General features: G+C 33.1%; 8 protein-coding genes across 8 annotated transcripts; 3 read left to right on the top strand and 5 right to left on the bottom strand.

Annotated features, from left to right (window-relative positions):
- Positions 1 to 19: 19 nt before the first annotated feature.
- BX663DRAFT_490724 (uncharacterized protein) lies at positions 20 to 2489 on the bottom strand (the record flags this gene model as incomplete). The annotated part of the gene is made up of 8 exons (XM_051524974.1): positions 20 to 633; positions 687 to 1720; positions 1801 to 1854; positions 1922 to 1996; positions 2045 to 2115; positions 2196 to 2291; positions 2344 to 2408; positions 2468 to 2489. The coding sequence occupies 8 exons, from the start codon at positions 2487 to 2489 to the stop codon at positions 20 to 22; spliced, it is 2031 nt and encodes a 676-aa protein (XP_051377580.1).
- A 146-nt stretch (positions 2490 to 2635) lies between these two features.
- On the bottom strand, positions 2636 to 5163 carry BX663DRAFT_490723 (family 39 glycosyltransferase; the record flags this gene model as incomplete). Its single annotated transcript, XM_051524973.1, has 5 exons — positions 2636 to 2958; positions 3041 to 4212; positions 4286 to 4351; positions 4415 to 4812; positions 5038 to 5163. 5 exons carry the CDS (start codon positions 5161 to 5163, stop codon positions 2636 to 2638), a joined length of 2085 nt encoding a protein of 694 aa, XP_051377579.1.
- A 169-nt stretch (positions 5164 to 5332) lies between these two features.
- BX663DRAFT_527629 (tRNA-dihydrouridine synthase) lies at positions 5333 to 6559 on the top strand. The gene is made up of 2 exons (XM_051530062.1): positions 5333 to 5434; positions 5489 to 6559. Exons 1-2 carry the CDS (start codon positions 5351 to 5353, stop codon positions 6143 to 6145), a joined length of 741 nt encoding a protein of 246 aa, XP_051377578.1. The 5' UTR covers positions 5333 to 5350; the 3' UTR covers positions 6146 to 6559.
- On the bottom strand, positions 6560 to 7000 carry BX663DRAFT_463237 (ribosomal protein L34-domain-containing protein). Its single transcript, XM_051523986.1, has 2 exons — positions 6858 to 7000; positions 6560 to 6792 (listed from the first exon to the last, which is right to left on the bottom strand). Exons 1-2 carry the CDS (start codon positions 6953 to 6955, stop codon positions 6615 to 6617), a joined length of 276 nt encoding a protein of 91 aa, XP_051377577.1. The 5' UTR covers positions 6956 to 7000; the 3' UTR covers positions 6560 to 6614.
- A 610-nt stretch (positions 7001 to 7610) lies between these two features.
- Positions 7611 to 10465, bottom strand: BX663DRAFT_556546 (uncharacterized protein; the record flags this gene model as incomplete). The annotated part of the gene is made up of 10 exons (XM_051531725.1): positions 7611 to 7750; positions 7817 to 8386; positions 8445 to 8614; positions 8710 to 8853; positions 9045 to 9192; positions 9262 to 9794; positions 9853 to 9953; positions 10042 to 10181; positions 10244 to 10304; positions 10364 to 10465. The coding sequence occupies 10 exons, from the start codon at positions 10463 to 10465 to the stop codon at positions 7611 to 7613; spliced, it is 2109 nt and encodes a 702-aa protein (XP_051377576.1).
- Positions 10466 to 10607: 142 nt separating this feature from the next.
- Positions 10608 to 13714, bottom strand: BX663DRAFT_444764 (chitin synthase-domain-containing protein; the record flags this gene model as incomplete). Its single annotated transcript, XM_051523642.1, has 2 exons — positions 10608 to 13107; positions 13215 to 13714. The coding sequence occupies 2 exons, from the start codon at positions 13712 to 13714 to the stop codon at positions 10608 to 10610; spliced, it is 3000 nt and encodes a 999-aa protein (XP_051377575.1).
- Positions 13715 to 15118: 1404 nt separating this feature from the next.
- On the top strand, positions 15119 to 15745 carry BX663DRAFT_533736 (uncharacterized protein; the record flags this gene model as incomplete). The annotated part of the gene is made up of 1 exon (XM_051530553.1): positions 15119 to 15745. One exon carries the CDS (start codon positions 15119 to 15121, stop codon positions 15743 to 15745), a length of 627 nt encoding a protein of 208 aa, XP_051377574.1.
- Positions 15746 to 17586: 1841 nt separating this feature from the next.
- BX663DRAFT_444772 (uncharacterized protein) lies at positions 17587 to 18575 on the top strand (the record flags this gene model as incomplete). Its single annotated transcript, XM_051523643.1, has 2 exons — positions 17587 to 18111; positions 18210 to 18575. The coding sequence occupies 2 exons, from the start codon at positions 17587 to 17589 to the stop codon at positions 18573 to 18575; spliced, it is 891 nt and encodes a 296-aa protein (XP_051377573.1).
- Positions 18576 to 19090: the final 515 nt, after the last annotated feature.

Genomic DNA, 19090 nt, shown 5'->3' with positions numbered 1-19090 from the left:
CAGTAGTTAGTTGCATTAACTAACATAACATAGAAAGCTTTTCCTTTCCTTCTGCAACAGTGCGGCGTGTTGGATATCTTTTCGACGCTTTTAATATTCCATCTTTTTTATCATTGGTTGTATTCAGTTGTAATAGACTCGCTTTATCTTCTTGCTTCCCCTTCTTTTTATTAAGTTGAGTTGAGGAATCTTCTGGTTTATTAGGAAGGGAAGATGTATTTTTAAGATGATCTGTTTCGACTCTTCTTTCCAGTCTCTTCTTCTCTTCATTTGATATCTTCATTACTTTCTTTCCTTTGCTTGTACTATTTTCGTTTTCTCTTTCTTTTCTTTTATATCCTAGCAAATCAACCAGGGGAATCTCGCTATGAATCGTATTTTCTGAAGGCTTATGTATATTTCTTATCTTGTTCTTCTTTTTCTTTTTCGAATGGTTACCGCCTATTTTTCCTCTTTCAATTAACAGATTAACTTCTTCTTCCTGTCCTAACGTTGATGATGGTGTTAGAGTAGTCTTTATAGGCTTCTGAGATGTAGCAGCAGAGTTTGGTTCTTGAACTTTGTTTATTTGTTTCTTTATTTTCTTTTTCCTTTTTGAATCACTTGGCTTTATGGAATTATGATGTTGATCTTCTATTAAGAATATAAGATATTGACTCGAATGAAAGAATATGTGTATTTATTACCTTTCTTCTTATCCTTTGGTTCCTGTGATGGTACATTGAATCGTTCTATTAAAACAACAGTAGATTGTGTTTCCTTTTGTTTAACACTAGATGTTGAACTTGTTTCTTCATTATTGTCGAGTAATATTGTATTAGTAGCAGGTAACTTTTTCTTTTCTAAATCGTCAGTTTCTGTACTATTGAGTTGTTCCTTTTTTTCGGATACACCTTCCATTGCTTGTTGTTGCTCAGAAAGCTGAGTAAGCTTCTTATGACTACTATTGACAGGTATATTTTTAGCTTTCCTTTTTAAATTGTTATCTTTTCTTTTATTATCTTCTATCTTTGTTCTTTCAACTTCTGCTGAAACAGACCTTTGTCGTTCTTTGTTACTAGACCTATTTGTCTTTTTCTTTTTAGTTGTATCCTTCTTTTTACTTTCCAAGTCATTCGTTATTTTCTTATTTGATGTCATCTCTTGATGCTCAGACTGTTGTTCTTTTATTGAATTCTCGAGAATACGAGAATTTAAAGCTGCTTCAATATCCTTTAACTGCTTGGATTTATCATGTTTTGTAATCTTGGTGGTTTTTGAGTCTTTTGATTTATTTCCTTTAGCATCTGAATTAGTCTCTTTTTGTTTATCCCTGTCCGTTTGTTGTTGTGACTCTTCAATGATTTGAGCATATTTCCTGTTATATTTATCTCTTGAATATCTACGTGTAACTGGACGACGTATGGTATCTTCTTCTGTCTTATTGGATGGGCTTTCTGCATCAGATTCTTGTTCTTTATCCTTCATATTATTGTATTCAATTATAGATTGTCTTTTATGATCTATTTGTTTTATTTTATCAATAACTGGCTGGATACTTGTCATTAAAGAAAGATCTTTAGTTTTTTCATCTTGTTTAGTGATCAACTTGAACACATCTTTTGGAACATTAGTAGTCAAAGATGTTTCAGGAAGATATAAAAATGGATTTATTACATCATCAAAATCATCCTCATCAGATGAAGCCCATCTTTCTTGTTCAAATTCTGATGTATATATACTATTTAAGCAAGCAAGCAAGGAAATAATAATTAGTTAATTAATTAACTAACTAATCCAAAACATGTCTATTAAACTTACTCCTCCATTTGAGACTCATGATCATTTTCAGATGATTCTACTTTGCTTATTGTTCTAAACTCGCATTAAATTTATATTTAACATGAGTATTTATACATATACATGTATTTATGTTTCTTACTGGATTGTTTCAGATTCTTCTTCACTATCATCAATACCGTTTTGTGAAATATAATTTCCTAACAAATGAATGCCACTATTCAAAAGTTATACAAGCTGTTTAATTTATACATTCTATGCTTACTTTGGCCCTTCTGATCTAAATAATATAGTTTCTCCACGTAAACATGTAATGTCAATCACTTGCTGTTCAATCTAAAAAAACAAAAAACAAAAAACAATCAACTTCATCTCTTTCTCTTTCTCTCTTCTTTTTTTATATATATATATATTACCTTTTCTGGAATTAAAGAACAAAGCATCAGGTCTGTACCCTGCAACCGAATATAGAGTGATGTACGTCCTAACCCATTAAACTGATAAATTGATGCCTAACAAAGGAATTAATGTCTGCTGAAAAATGATTCATAGATCACAAAATACCATTGTAATTTTCAATGAAGCTGGGACTTTAAACTTCAATTCTTCATTAGACTTAATTTGTAAACCTAATATATAATCAAATAAAAATTAAAAACATGACAATGTTTGGTTTGATACAAGTTACCCCATAGACCGCGAATGATCATGATTTCTTTGAAACAAAACAAAACAAAACAATTTTTTTTTTATGCAAAAAACATTAACGTACTAATTTAAAGTCACTAAAAAAAAAAAAAAAAAAGGAAATTTGGCTATGTAGGCTATTAATGACATGATATCATGTTTATTATAATTAATTCAAATTTTCAATCAAATTCCATCGTTTAATCCACCATCGACCTGTATATTGTTGAATATCACCTTCCATGCCAAATGAAAGAGGTGCGAAATAAATAAAATTCATTACCACCATCAGCATCACTACTGTAAATACAATAAATCGAGACTTTCCACAAAAATGTTCAATCAAGAAAGGCACCATAAAGATACTAAAGTAAAGAGCAGGGAAATAATGATGAAGATATGTTACTCGTCCCATCATAAAGAACGGTACATAATGAAAGAACCAGCCCAAAAAGAAGAGTTTTCCAACAGACCAAAACTTTAGTAGCCGTCCTTTTTATTGAAAGAAAAAAAAAAAAAAAAATCAAAATAATGCTTCATTTTTTCTTCTTCTTCTTCTTCTTCTTTTCCTTACCTGGCGTAACATTTAAAATAATGTGTCTTTGTTTGCGAACCTTGTAGATAGCCAGACTTGCAACAAATCCAATAATAGCCATTGACGATATCCACCACACTGTTGGGTTCCCTATCAAATAGTATTTAACTGTATTTTTATCCCAGTTACACATACGTAGACCAGTCAAGACGGTAGGCCACTCAAGGGGACTTGATGTCAGCATATCGTTCTTATCAGGGTCAGGTATCAACGCATTATTTGCATTCCACATTGCAACATTGAGACGCCAAATGTCTTCTAAATAATTAGATTTGAAAGTATATTTAGGGGCAGGTGATAATTGTTCATGTCGATGCTCTTCAACGTTCCACCATGTACGATGATCTTGTCGAGAACCTCTACGATCACAATAGACCTCTTGTTGTTTAAAGCCCCAGGATGGCAAGTGGCTAGTGTGAGTGGCGAGATAACAATGAAGGTAAACATGGCGTAATCGGAATCGAGTCATGAGGGAACCAACCTGCTTATCTTGCTGAACATTCTGGACTACCTCTAGCTGCCAATGGTCTTGAAAGTCACCACTTGATTCATTACCGTATGCACTGACCTCCCAGTGCTTTATGGAAATAGGGGCAGGAATAGGATGACTGTGTAAATTATGTCCGGTATTTAAATGAAAAAGTCGTACAATATCTCCATCCTTTATGAATTGGACAGTAGCAGTATCATTATTATTATTAGTAGCATCGTTATGTGGATATCGCAATTGCCAAAGATTATTAAGATCTTTAAAGGAATAAGCTGTAATCTGCTGCTGTCTTGATCCTTCTGGATAAAAGTGTGGGTGAGAATGAAGTAAGCCACCCCCATATCCATAATTTTTAAGAGTGACGTTGGAACCAAAAGCAATTTCGAATGGGTTATCTTTGATGGTACTTCCATTAAGATTAGCTTGGAAGAGTGAACTCATGACGGCGTCACCTGGTCCACTATTGCTCAAGATATAAAAGTGAACAGCAAAACTTGCAACATAAATGAGTAAAGGGATCAAGATGAGACAGAGGATACGAGATAACCAGTGATTTAAATATGTTTTTTTAGGCATTTTCAGATCACCTAACATATCCCAAAGGTCCTCAATAGTATAGGTGCCTGCTAAAGCTACAGCAAATAGGCCAACCCATTTTACACTATAAAAAGGGATTACTATGTATATATGCATATATATATATTTGTCTTTATAAATTCATAACGCTCTTTTACCTTAGTACACACCCTAGGGAAATACCAAGTCCTAATAACCAAGTCCACCACTGTCTAGAAAATGATCTACAAATATACAAAAAAGTGAACGCTTGAATTTTTTTACACAATATATATATATATATTTACGCATTCCTATGTGCCCTGAATCCTGCTAGACAAAAGAAAGTCATACTAGTGAAGAATAACAACATAGAATCTAATAAAACAAATCGACTAATTGTCAAAAGTGCATTATCCAACAAAACCATCGTACTAGCCAACAGACAACTACTAAATGATAATTGCAGCTGATGAGCTGTTCCAAATGCTAATGGGACCAAAAAGACTCCCCAAAAGGCATTTAAACGACGCATAGTTGCAATATCCAAATCATCAGGATAGGCTTTACCAGACTCAAAACTAAATGAACCATTGTAGTTTGCCAACCAGCCTGAAGCCCCCACTAGCATTTTACCTAAAGGTGGATGGACATCAAAATAGAATTCATGTCGCAAATAGAATGACCCAAATTTGCCAAAATGTGCCTAAAAAATAAATAAATAAATAAGTAAAATGAAATAAAATAAAAGATCTTTAACTTGCCTCATCCCAAATAACTGTTTTGGATCGATCAATAAGTCGAAAACGAGTCCAAAAAGATAAGATGGTTAATAAAATGAACGCAATCCAATTTCGATATTGAATAATAAATGATAGTGCCTATATCAGTTTCATTAATTTTAGGGATATAAACTATATGATTTACTTACCCTCTTTTGTGCTTTGGATGTCTTGCTTGTCTTTTTATCGTCTTCCAAATGAATTGTTTCAAAAGAATCATGATATTGCTTATGATCTTCTGAATGATATAAATGTCTTCTTTTAAGTGTATCCATTTATAATTTAGAATGAGAGAAAAGATTCTTTTTTCTCTCTCTCTCTTTCTTTTTCTTTTTTTTTTAAACAATGGATAATGTAAACTTATTATTCTTTTTTAATTAAATCGATTTAATGCATAATAAATAAAGCTGTACTAAAAAAAAAATTTTTTTACCCCTTGTTTTTTTTTTTTTTTGTCATTTAATGTCATTTTTTCAAAAAATAGCATACCGCTCTCGACTATCGAGACCCATCAGTGTCGCGCCTATGGTGGACATAACGACACCAGTAATTTAGGCTGATATCTAATACTACATATGTTTTCTAACCTCAGTTCATTAGCAATTTCTAGAATTATTGCACATCATTAGCGGTCAAGAGCGGTTTACTTATTATACAGAAATGCATCACTGTCAAGCTATCCTTCATCATAGCAGCCATCTAGAACGATTTGTCGGGGCACCACGATCGAATGTGGTAGTTCAACTTGGTGGTTGCGAGCCTATAGCAATGGCTCAAGCAGCTCGTACCTTACAAGATCATGGTTACTCACACATAAACATAAATAATGGTTGTCCTAGTCTCAATGTCCAACATGGTCAATTTGGTGCTGTTCTCATGAAGGAACCTCAGCGAGTAGCTGAAATACTATTAGCAATCGAACGTGCAGGTGTCACTGTACCTGTCTCGGTTAAGTGTCGCATTGGTGTAGACGATTGCGATAACTCAGAGTTTTTGCATAATTATGTAAATACTTTAATGAGTGCCAAGGCATTACCGCATCTTATAGTTCATGCAAGAAAATGTATTTTAAAGGGGCTTTCACCGAAACAAAATCGAAGCATTCCTCCATTGAACTATGAGAGGGTATATGAACTTAAGAAACAAATGTCAAACCTACCCATTTCTATTAATGGGGGATTAACAACAGTAGATCAGATTGAGTCCATGTTGATGAAAGTGGATGGATGCATGATCGGAAGAAAGAGTAATATATAGATATTCAAGCACTATTCTAATCGACTTGCTCACATATTTAATATTTTTATATATACATAGTTATGAATCAGCCTTTATTTCTCCAAGAAATAGATCAAAAAATATATCAGCAACAAGCTAAATCTATAGAGGAGATTATAAATGAATATTTAGATTATGCAGATCGACTTTATTCCCGTAAACCTGATGAGAGTTATGGATTACCCCCAGCCACTCTTATGATTAAACCACTCATGTCACTTTTTACAGGTAAACAAGGTCGTGATTTTCGTCGGCTTATACAACAAAGATTAAAATCGGATACATCTCCTCAATTATTTTTTGCCATTGTAACTGATGCATTTGATACAATTAAAAAACAACAACAACAACAACAACAGCACACACACAACCTCTCCCCCTCATTGAAAACATAGATATAAATAAATAATATATTACATTAGATTCTTTTTTTATATGTATATACATATTAATGAGATAAGTTTTTTCGTCCCTTCATGCGTCGTCTGTTAAGAACACGACGTCCATTTTTAGTTGCTAATCGAGATAGAAATCCATGTCTACGCTTACGTACTAACTGAGAAGGTTGATATGTATTACCATAAGTTACAAATCGCATCTGTCCATTATTACGAAATGCCCCTAAACTATAAAAGAAATTTAACTTTTTTTTTAAAAAAAAAAAAAAACACATTGACTAGTTAAAAGTTACCTAGCAGATAAAATGCTAGACTTTTGATTAGTGGCTATGGTTTGAAATGTGGAAGTAAGACGTGTGGAGACTGTCTGAAAGAATTGTTGAAATAGCATTTTAAGGGTAAAAATAAAAAATAAAATAAATAAAGCTGTAGGACCCCTTGCAGAGAGAGAGAGAGTTGAAAGGTTTCCAAAAAAAAATATATATTCTGAGATTGAATTTTGATATGAATTGATTGATCGCTTAGGATCATTTATAGGAACCCTCCTGCCTGTCAATGGAAAGTTAATTCTTTTTTTATTTTTTATTTTTTTTTTTTTTAAAAAAAAGCCGTCATCTATTTCTTGTCATTGTCTCATCACAATGCAATAATATTAAAGCTTTAATGCCTTGAGTGTGTCTCTTTTTTCAGAATATATTTATACAGTTTTCCCCTCCCTTTAATATAAATACAAAAGTTTAAATGGAATTCATACTTCAAAGTCAGGTAATCATATCTCTTTTATACATCTACTATGGGGATCAACCAAGTCTGTAATAAAGTCAGAGATACGGCTGTCTTTTAGTTATTGTAGCCACTTTAGTTACAGCAAAATAGATTAGCCTTCATCTATTTAAACAGAAGTGCTAATAAATGCGTGTATTCTTTTATTTTGAATACTAGTAATAAGATTTCCAAGATTAAGATATTAACGATAAAAAATACTGTACTTTGTATTTATACATTATTTACTGACAAGCCTTCCTACATTCTTAATAAATAAAAAACTAATCTTCTATAAGATGATATTCTCCTCTTGCTGTCAATTCTAATATTTTTTTCTCTATCCAAAACTTTAAGCATTTTATTACTTGTGATTTTTTCATACCAACTCTAGTTGCTATTTGTTCACTTGTAAATAATTGCTCTATATATAAAATTATAAATTAATATTTTTTTTTCTCCTTAAAAAAAAAAAGAGACTGCTATTAACCTTTTGTTTCAAATACAGCTATTACCAAGGCAGCATCAGGAGTCGCCACCACTCTGACCGTTCTATTTTCAAACTCTAAATCTAAAGTCACCATGCCTTTTATTGGCATAAAATTTAACCTTCTTGACGCTTTCACATGTTTGTACTTTTCCTTATAACTCTCTATTGTGTCTTCAAGTCCATCAAAAATGCCTAAATTGACCTTATCATTGTCGTTATCATCATCATCCTCATTTTCACTATCACTAGGTGCTATCCAATAGTTACTCGTAATCATTGTTGAATGTAATGGAAACACAAACGTGCCAGTTTCATGCAATTGACGATCTAATCTTCGACTATTCTCCACATCCTTCAACATAATATCACATCTCAGAAAAGAATCTACTGGGAAATGCCGTTTAAGTAACTCAAGTCGACGAACCTCAGTATCAATATCATATTGCGCAATCATCAAAGAGTTACAAAGTACGTTACTATAGCCATCAATAAAATCCTTAAGTGATTTACAAAGACTTATAAGCATAGCAATTGGGTCTTTGACCTTTATACAAAGACGATCCAAGCGAGCTTGATGATAAGAGTTGTGAGACACTTTGTAATTTAATATATATATATACAAGTTTACCTGGTTTATCTTTGTCCAAGTCATCTAAAGCATGTGGTACTTCCTCATCATTAATGAATGATTTCTTAAAGACATAGAGTTGAGAGGTATCAGTGGGGTCTTCATCTAGACGATCACGTACTTGATTTACAATGCCTTGCAATACATCAAGTCGATAGTTTCGTTGTTTTCTAAAAAAAAAAAAAAAAAATGAATGGGCTGAAAACTTTTTGTAGTAAAAAGATTTTTTTTTTTTTTTTTTTTTTTTTTTTTTTTTTTTTTTTACAATAGGTAGTTTTTGATAAGTTTGATAGTAGGTTCCAAAATTTCACAAGTCGGATCAATAATTGACAGACATGTAACACAAGCCTCATATTGGGTTAAAATATCTTGTAAAGACGCGCCCAAATGTAGAAGACGATCGCGAATTCTATATATATATATAAAAGGGAAATGAAAAGTAAAAATAAATAATAACGCTTTCCTATGTCATTTCAGAGTAAGTTACTCGTTCATCAAGACTGTTCTTAAATCATCTAATAATCCTCGTTTTGTAGCAATAACCTAAAATTAAGTTATAAGTCAAAAAATAAAAAATAAAATAAGCAAATCAAAATTTACTTTACATGGAAATCTACAATAGCAGGCTTCGATGCTGGATACTCTCTAATAATATCAAAGATATCCCTGACACGGATTCGATAAATTAACTCATACAAAATATGCTCTGCTTTGATTTTCTCTCTCAAGAAATTATACCAATCCTTATCTAAAGGAAAAAAAAAAAAAGGTTACTAACCCTACCCCATGTATCATCAAATCTACTACTATTATTTACCTGTTTCATCTTTTGATGTAATATATGAAATCCAAGGCAAAATAAAAATGTGTAGCCATTTCAGCATAACTTGCACTATGGATATCGTCCAATCCTCTTTTATAGATAAATTTTGCAACTTTTGTTCAATTACATCCTTTACAATCTCTGTCCAATCTTCTATCAACTCAAGCTGGTTCAGTTGTCGACAAATTGCTTCAAACTCTTCTGTTTTTTCTTCAGATTCAAAATCTTCTTCCATCACATCTATTGTTTGACTTTCTAAAGCCTCTGCTATTACCTTATTACTCACACATCTCACACTTTCTAACTCCATTAATTGATCGTCCAAGATTTTTTGTACTTGAATTAAAGGATTACGTGAACGATAATGAGGATGGAAGGGGTATTGGGTTACAAGGAATTTGCCAAGTTGTGTTTTGAAGTAGGCTGTACATGCTTCATGAAAGGTGGCGGGTATCATACTGTGAATTAGGGATAAACTTGATCGTTTTACAGATTGTTTTAGTTCAGGAGAAGCTAATGCACTTGACCTAATAATATTATCAATAAAGAAGGATATATGCAGTACATGAAAAAAAAAAAACTTACAGTGGTATGGGAATACGAAATAAAATTCCAACTTCCTTGTAGCATTGATGTATATTTTGTACATATTGAAAGAAGAGAGCATCCGTATCATTTTTCGAACTCTTCAAGAAATAGACAATAATAATAAAAATCACTTTTCTGTCTATAAGATACATTATTTACTTTCCTCCCCCCCTCCCTCATCTTTACCTTATAGTCATTCTTCCAGTCTTCAAATAGGACAAATAAGGAATTTTCCAAATAATCCAAAGCATTGTATAGATACCAGCTATGTACAGCAAGAGTAGGTAATTTTGGATTATGCAGCATCTCTAATGGCGAATGACGCACTATGAGCAAAATGGATTCAATTAACTGTTCACCTTATGGTTGTAATGCCTTTTTTTTTTACCTCTTAGTAATCGAGGCCTTCCAGTACACATGTCAACGATTTCTTCCATAGTTGGTAATGCCTAATTTTTAATTGAATTAACGATTATTCTTTTGCACTATTCTCTGTCTTTTTTTATACCTCTCTTTCATTGTAGCCTTCAAGAATTAAGCAAGATTTAAGATAGCTATTTGCGCTACTTGTATCTATCTTTTTTGGAAACTGAGAATAAGATCTCATCATTTTAGATCAGAAAAAAAAAAAAAAAAAAAAGCGTCAATGTTTTCATTGTACGGCATTTGAAAGATTATATTCATATTTGTGTGTGTGTGTGTATAGTATTTATTATATAAATTAATTTTTATTTTTATTTTTACAATAGGGTCTATTTCTGAATGGTATCCAAAATGCTTTGTTTCCAACTATCATTTGTTGACGACATTACATCTAAGCTTTTTCTCCACTGCCAAATTTCATTGTCTAAGCTCTCTTCTTGCGATGAACTATTCTGAATTGTTCCTAAACTTGATTCGATCAATGTGGTTAATGTAGATCGATCTAATTCAAATGATAAACGAGTTGGAGCTGCTGCTACCATTTCTTTAAACATGGCTCTTGAACGTTCCTCCGCTTCTTTTAATTTACGTTCCCTTTCAAATTCACTCCATTTCTTCATTGTAATTTGAGATGAATCAAACTCACCTTCTTTATCTCCATGTCCTTTATTCGTATCACCCTCAACCTTACGTGTCTCCCCCCAAGTAAAATCATCAAAGTGCCAGTAGGCATAAACTGGTAGTACGAAATTCCAAACAGGCAAACTAAATAAATAGATCACCATCCATCCTACATAGACCCACTTACGGCTCGTCATCACAATCAAGACTGCAGGCAAACCCAAGATCAAGGCTAACAAGATAAGCGAAAGAATCGCGGGTTCTCCCAAGATGGCCAAGACTATCAAATACATGGTAAAACTAATAGCAGCTGGTAGTGCTAAGGTACCCACTAATTCCATAAAGACGACAAACTGCATCGAAAAGCAAAAGGTCCCACAGAGATCCTTTACAAGCACTAGTTCCATCAAGTTGTGAATCGTTGAGTTGATCCATCGACGACGTTGTGATAATAGAACCGTGAAGGTATCCGGTACCACCGTCTTGCAAACTGCCTGAGGCACAAATAACATCTTGCGTCGTGGAAAAGTTTTGAGCATTAAAGTAGATAGATATCTATCCTCACCTAATAATAATAAGTTCTTTTTGTGAAGTGTGTCAACCACGTTTTCAGAGTATCGTTCAATAATATCAGGGTTAGCTAGAATAGGTACCCAATGGCCCTGGGTCCCCTTGGGGGCCTTTATTCGATACATACAGAAACAGCCTGGTAAACATGTCACACCACCAAAGATAGATTCAAATGCCTTGGATTGATGATGAGAGATATAATATTCAAAGACTTGTATCATGGAGACCCAACTATCACATTTATTACCAATCTTTGTTTCTCCACATAGACCCATCACGTCTGGGTCATTGACCATACAACTCACAAGTTTCGATAGACTATCTGTATAAATTTTGGTATCTGCATCTACCATCAAGACAATCTCATAACGATCAGGGCTGACGCCCGTGATACGCCACCAGTTTACGAACATTTCATATTCAAGTGCTGTCATGCGTTCGTCAAACATCACCTTTTGTAAGAATGACATCAAGATGACTTGAGAGTCCCGTTTACCTCGATTACCTGGCTTTGCTTCCGATTCTTCACTGGCTGTCCCACACTTGACGATCGTAAGCATTGGAACCTGCTTATAGAAGCCCGCATAAATTTTGGCCATGTTGTGTCGTTTCGTACCATCTGCGATGGCTACATAGGAGGCAGCTTCTACCTTGGCTGGATCCACTAAAAAGTTCGACATGAGAGAAAGACAAATATCGGGGGTCGAAAGGGCGTTACCATGACCGATAATGAGTCCATCAGCAATAACCAAAATAAGCTTGTGAGAGTTAGGAAAGTCAGTAGTAGCAATACTATCCAAAGTAGTCCGAAGACCTTCTTCGCCTTCCGAATAACATGTAACTAGACATATAGTATGAGCTAGATTTGTTGTTGTAGTAGTAGTAGTAGAAGAAGAATTAGCAGTTGCAGTAATAGGGGTAAGTTGAGGTACAAAAGAGGATATTCCGTACGGACAATGGGTTGTTTGTTGTGAATTGGATGTGTCTGTTGACTGTCTTGAATTATTCTGAGAAACACTAAACTCTGTTGTGGATAGAGTAGGACGTAGGGTTAAGATCCCTGAGCCATTTGCAAAGATACGCGATGAATTTGCATGTTTCCATATACTGGTTGTTGTTCGATCAGCATTAAAATGCATGGATCCTGTATCAGGTAAAGTAAATCGAGACTTACGTGGCATGATGGTTCGTTTTTTGTGTATCGCCAGATCCAAATAAGGGTTTGTTACAGCGACTTGCATGTTCTTTGTCCAGTCTTCAATGTCGCGATCACGCTGCATACGGTCCTTATAGCTTTGTGGCTTGAAGTTGCCCAATTTCCAAGATAGGAACCAGCCAAAGATGACAGCTAAACCAAATTTAATCAAAATGACACCCAAAATGACTATGAGTGAGGTATAAAGGATAACATCCGATACAAGACATCCAAAGTTTTCTGTATCCATTTCTCCAACTTTAATGATCTCTAAGAGACATTCAGCCTCTTGTTTCCAAGTTGTATTACGGTAAACAGTATGTGTAATATCTTGTCCACCAAATATACTCACATTTTTCAAGATACTTTCGATGAGACCCTCATGAGGCAAAACAAAGAGTGATTGAGGTAATGCTGAAAGTAAATTTAAATTCAAAACATAACTGAAAAAAAAAAGAAAAGAAATAAAAATAAGATAAGTCTCAGGACAAAAAAAAAAAAAAGAGAGAGAGAGAGACAAGTCCTTTTTTTTTTTTCTCTTAATTATTACTTATTATAGACTGCAAGATGTGAAGTGGTATTAATATCATTCCAATAATAAGAAACTCTTCCCCCTTTATCATAATTCCCTTCAGAATTAAGTATTCCATGTTCTCTAAGATCTTCAAAAAACTTGGAAGTTTTCTTCACATTGTGGCAAGATGTATGATCGTTAAAAGTCATAGCGCTTGGGATGAATTGATGATCAAATAATTGACAAGGAAAGTAAGCAAGTTGTGGCTCTCTAGGTACAATCACATCTGAGCATCCTCCTTGCATATTTTGAAATAGAAATGAGGCATCCTTTCGACTAGCCAAGATAGGTTCATAGATGACGTTTAAGTGAGTTTCATTACTGTTAGGTATGGGTGGATGTTGGTTCCATGAAGCTAGTAGGTATGCCCAACCATGAACAATGATATAGCCTTCACCAATTGTGTGAAAGCTAAGGGGTGGACGAGAGCAGAGGACTTGAGTTAATCCAAAGGTTAAAAAGCCAACAAGGGCCATGATACTGAGAATAATCGTCACCAGTCCCATTTTTTCTCTCCAGGCCATCTGTGCATGTGAATCCTTTTTGCCAAGAAGTCGTCTTAGTATGTAAGTAGGAAAACAGCATGTTACTAAATGACAAAAGAGAGTCCAAAGATGAATGACTCGTTTGGATGTCCCCGATTCAGAGTTGATAGGTACATCTGGTTCTGGTTGACGTAAGCCTCTCTGTAATACTGAACGTCGAGGAGGAGAATATTGGTTTTCAAGTATACGTTTACGTGTGTGATATTGGGGATGATATGAGTTGATTCGACTACGTTCTGGTCTTACAAGTGATAGGATACGCTTTGGTTCATGCTGATTTGAATTTCTGAAAGAAATCTCCATGATATGAAAATAATAATAACAGCAACAAAAAAAAAAAAAAAAAAGAAATAAAATAAAAATGGAAAAGAGGACGTTATAAAAGGGTAAAGTAGTTCATAAAAGGGGATCAATTTTATATAGAAAAGGAGAGATTGAAGGAGAATATTATTCTCCTTTTATATGAACTTTAGACAAATTAGAATCTGAGTCTCGACGACCTTAGATAAATAAATACATGTATATAAATATATATATATTTTTTAACAGAGTCTGTTGGTAAACAATTTCTTAAGTTTAGAAATGCTCTTTTATTTTATTTTATTTTTATGTTTGACTGGGAAGAATATTACCATTATCAGCGTTGAGCTTATTTAAGAGGTACATAGACAGAGCTTCAAGAAATAAAATATACCTTTATAACTTTAGGTATATCGACATTTTCGCTTTGAATTACGTAGGCCTAGAAGTATCTGATCTGCCTAGAGTAGTATTTCCTATTTTTATACTTGTTAGCAACGCTCATATCTACTATCTTGGTTAAGATCTCTTCTATTTTTTTTTATTTTTTTCGTTATCTTTGACAAATACTTCCTCATAAACTAATTTAATATCAACATACATGTATATCTTGCCTTACTTTATTCCTATTACATTAATTTATATAGATTCAAAAAAAACATATGTGTATATAAAAATATAATTTCTTCTTAAAGCATGTAATTATTGATGCCATTTATTTTTATTTTATTTTATTTTTTTTATTGAAACGTACAGAAGAAGAAGGTCAAAAAAAAAAGTAAATCATATTCTAATATTCAACTCGTATACACATACAAAATATAAAATAAAGTAGTCTAAACTCAGATTCTGATTGATCTTAAGTTTTTTCGGAAACACTGTAGTTTGAAATGAAATATTACTTTTACAGTCGACGAAACTAGGTTGGGTTAATTAAAATTTTTTTGGGTCAATTCCGAATTAAATTGGGACACCAAAAAGAAAATAGACAATGTTATTTTTTTTTTTTTTTTTCACTGATAATTATAATATAGCATGGATGACCTCACACCCAACGGAAACAACAAGATATTGTTTGGAAACATATTCAAATCAGACGGGTTTTCTGCTGACCTTGTATTTTATCGAAGGGAAAGAAAGAAGAATGACTCTGACGTCAAGATAACTCTTGAAGACTTCAACTTCGAAGGGGTCATCAATCAATATCAACCAGTTTTCCTTGATCCAGGACGTAAATCATTATTTACAGCTGTTGTTGGTGTAGAGCCAGATAAGCAGATTCGGAAGTCAGTCACAAAAGAGTACTATCATTTGACAGGTAGTATTGTTTATAGCAAAAAACTTGAGTCAAGGAAAAAACGCTCTGGTATCCTTACAATCGAGTCCCAAATCCCCACACCAAAAACAACAGAACCAGATTCGTATGATGATTATATCAAATACATGTTAGCACACCTTAACACGTTATTGATCTTTTACGGCAAGGATACCGCAAGGTATAATTTCCAACTATATCAAGGCAGACAAAGGGCACCAGAAATGGTAGCCAATATGTTAACTCATGGTACTGCCGAGTACAACAGATCGCAGAGGAGGAAAAAAAGAAAGAAGAAGAATGTCAAGCGAGGGAAAAAAAAAGAAGAAAAAGTCCAAGACAGATAGAAAAAAAAATGAAGGGTTGAAATCAAAGCCTGATACAATAACAAAGAAGTAAGTAATAAGCCTTTCTTTAATAGACATTACTAATTTTTTTATATATAGGTTGAAGTGGATACCCCTTCCTTTTAGAGAAAATAAAGAAAAGTGTCCTTTGGTCGTTTTTGGTGATGGTGCTTTTGGTAAAGACATGGTCAAGCTGAAAAAACTTCGATGTGGAGTAGTAGGCAAACTGCTTTTGGCATTAAAAAAACGCCAAGCTGCTGGTGAGTTGGTCGTTTTAACGATCGACGAATTCAAAACATCTAAAACGTGTAGCATGTGTTTCTCGATTGACCTTAAGGTGGTCAAAACGCCTGGTTTTAAAGGCAATTCTGTTCTTATTTGCTCCAAATGCAACAAAGTTCGGCAACGAGATGTCAATGCTGCAACAAACATGATGACAATCTCGAAAGCAGTTTGGATGGGAGAAGGACGACCTGAACCATTTAAGCGAGGGAAAAATAATGCTTAAAGAAAATTATAAATTTAGTAAGAGTTCTTTACGAGAACATGAAAAAGATAATAAATTTAACAAATTTCTGCTGGTCATGTCACATTTTATAATCAAGTATCGCCGTAGCAAACACGGTTTTCCTTTCTTCGAAAAGGATGAAGATCATTTCAGGTAAAAATTTGAACATGAACTTCCATTCGTCTCAAAGCTAATTCTCTTTTTTGTCTAATTTCCTTTTTTACTTTGACCAAAAAAGGTAGGCCAAATTTTTCCAAAATTAACTTTGATTCGCCTGAAAAAAAAAAAAAATAACATTGTCTATTTTCTTTTTGGTGTCCCAATTTAATTTGGAATTGACCCAACCTAGTTTCGTCGACTGTAATAAATGTGTGGATGGACTATCCAGCTTCACTCCCAAATCCTTGAATCTTCTGAACATCATCTCTTTTCAATACAACAACGATTTTCTGATAGTTAATTACCATCACTTATACATATACTTTAACATTTTCCCTTTTATCCCAAAAGGGGTTTTCTTTCCTTTTTTTCCATAGCGATCTGACCAGGGCAAAACAACATATATAAATGCTATGTGCTCATTGGTCATTTTTTTTTTAATTTTTTAATAAAATTCTTCTTTAATTTTAATAAATGTGTGTTTATGTGTGATGGTCCCTGTCGGTATTTTAAATATTGCCTAAGTATCATTTTTTATGCGTTTCTATTTTTTCTTATTTTTCTTATTTTTCTTATTTTTCTTATTTTTCTTATTTTTCTTATTTTTCTTTTTTTTTTTTTTTTTTTTTTTTTTTTTTTTTTTTAAAAAAAAATTACACTTAAAATGAGCTGGAAGGTTAGTTGTAGTTTAAATATGATAAAGATACTGTATTCAATTTCTTATATTTTTAGGGGCTTCAAAAAGCAATTAGTCGATTACCTCATCAACTCATGTTAAAAAGGGATGAAGGTAGATATTATAAATTAATAAAAGTAAAGCAAAAGTAATTTATTTTATATAAGCAACGAGGGATGAAGAATTTATCAATTTAGAAAATAAATTTAATGAAAGCATAAAGAAAACAAATCAATTAAAAATAGAAGCACAAGCATTTCGTAATAGTATTTTAGGTATACATTTTAGACATAAAAAGAAAAGAAAAAAGGCAACTGCACAATAATTCAGAGCATGACTTACTTACTAACTATTACTGTCTGTCTGTCTGTCGTCATAGCCATATTAACCCATCAAACAGAAATAGCCAATTCTATCTCTTTAGTTTATAGTAATTTTGATAAAACTAACGAGATTCAGTCAACTGCAATACAAGCTGCAAACGATGCAGAAGCTGCTATGGCTTATTGTCAAGAGGAAATCCTACCTAGTCTTAATACTATGGATGCCGTTATCATCTATCCCCTTTCTGATCTTCAAGAGCTTGTCAAACATATCCAAAAAACAATCACAAAACGAAATCATAAACTAATTGATTACGATCGCTATCGTCTTCATCTTGCTAAATTACAAGCTAAAACTGAAAAGACTTTGAATGAGGAAAAATCTTTACTTAAAGTTCAAGCACAACATGAGATAGCAACACAGGACTACGAATATCTCAATAATTTGCTGAAGGAGCAATTACCTGATTTTTTGATCCTATTGAAGACACTTATGGAGTCTATCTTTCAGAGTCTATATCAATTACAGGAACAGATATATAGAATGATATATGCAAGATGTGATGAGTTAGTTAGGGCAAATGAAACACATTTTGTGACATATGCTATGAGTGTAGATGAGGGATATCAATGGAAAAAATCACAATTTGATACGCCAACAGAAATACAAAATATGGATATATTTAAATCAGGAGGAAAAGTAGGGTTAACATGTAAGTATATTATTAGTAATAAAGGCGATCATCTAAATATACATACATACATGCATATATGAAAGCTTCTGGAGGTGAAAATAAGTTAAGTTTACAAGAGAGGGCATCATTAAAGCAACAAAAAATATATGGGCAGCATCCATCATCTTTAAAGCCAAGTTATGATATCAAACAGCCTTCTAATATACAACAACAATCAGCGGTTACTCCCATAACTGTACCAATACCAGTAGCACATACATCAGTAATAAATAAATCCGTTTCTTCATCTTCTATCCAATATGTATTAGCCCTTTATGATTATGAAGCACAGGCAGAAGGTGACTTATCGTTTAAAAAGGATGATAAGATTGAACTTATTCAACGCACATCAGATACAAATGATTGGTGGACAGGTAAATTAAAAGGTATCATTGGTATATTTCCTGGAACGTATGTTTCTATCATATAAGCTATGCTGTATATACATCTATATATGTATTACATCTATTTAAATAAATGCTTTTATTTATATTTTCTCTGAAAAACTCTTTATCCATTCCTTTGATAGAAAAACATTTCTTTTCACAGGATAAACACTCGATACTAGTTTCTAATGAATAAAGAACAAAGAACAAAAAAAAGACTAATTTAGTCAAGTATTTAAAATTAAGTTGACCAGCATTTCAAGAATAAATTGCTCACCTTCAAGACCAAAGATTAAAACGATTACAACTATTCTTTATTCAAGCATTTAGAAACTACATTGATCGAGTACTGGATGAATTTTTCGTATGTGTCCAACAGGAACATCCTCACCGCCTTTAATTACTCATGAAGAAAGTGTTTCTACATCTGTCAATTCACCTTTTCTCACTTGGTCCTTTAACGCTTTCCAAAACATCTAAATAGGATTGAGTTTAGGCGAGTAAGGAGAAAGATATACTGGTACAAAACCCCTCTCTGAGATGTTAGAGTCAACAGTGT

The sequence above is a fragment of the Cokeromyces recurvatus genome, assembly GCF_025118155.1.
Source record: "Cokeromyces recurvatus strain NRRL 2243 chromosome Unknown BX663scaffold_53, whole genome shotgun sequence".
Taxonomy (NCBI): Eukaryota; Fungi; Mucoromycota; class Mucoromycetes; order Mucorales; family Mucoraceae; genus Cokeromyces; species Cokeromyces recurvatus.
The sequence above is the reverse complement of the archived record's forward strand: the minus strand, read 5'-3'. Positions and strand labels throughout refer to the sequence as shown.

Excerpts from the sequence above, each read along its gene's own strand:
- BX663DRAFT_527629 (XM_051530062.1), top strand. The coding sequence starts at position 5,351 with ATGTCATTTTTTCAAAAAATAGCATACCGCTCTCGACTATCGAGACCC. Across the intron at positions 5,435-5,488 it reads TGGTGGACATAACGACACCA|CAATTTCTAGAATTATTGCA; the intron begins GTAATTTAGGCT and ends TCAGTTCATTAG.
- BX663DRAFT_463237 (XM_051523986.1), bottom strand. The coding sequence starts at position 6,955 with ATGCTATTTCAACAATTCTTTCAGACAGTCTCCACACGTCTTACTTCC. Across the intron at positions 6,793-6,857 it reads TCTAGCATTTTATCTGCTAG|TTTAGGGGCATTTCGTAATA; the intron begins GTAACTTTTAAC and ends TTTCTTTTATAG.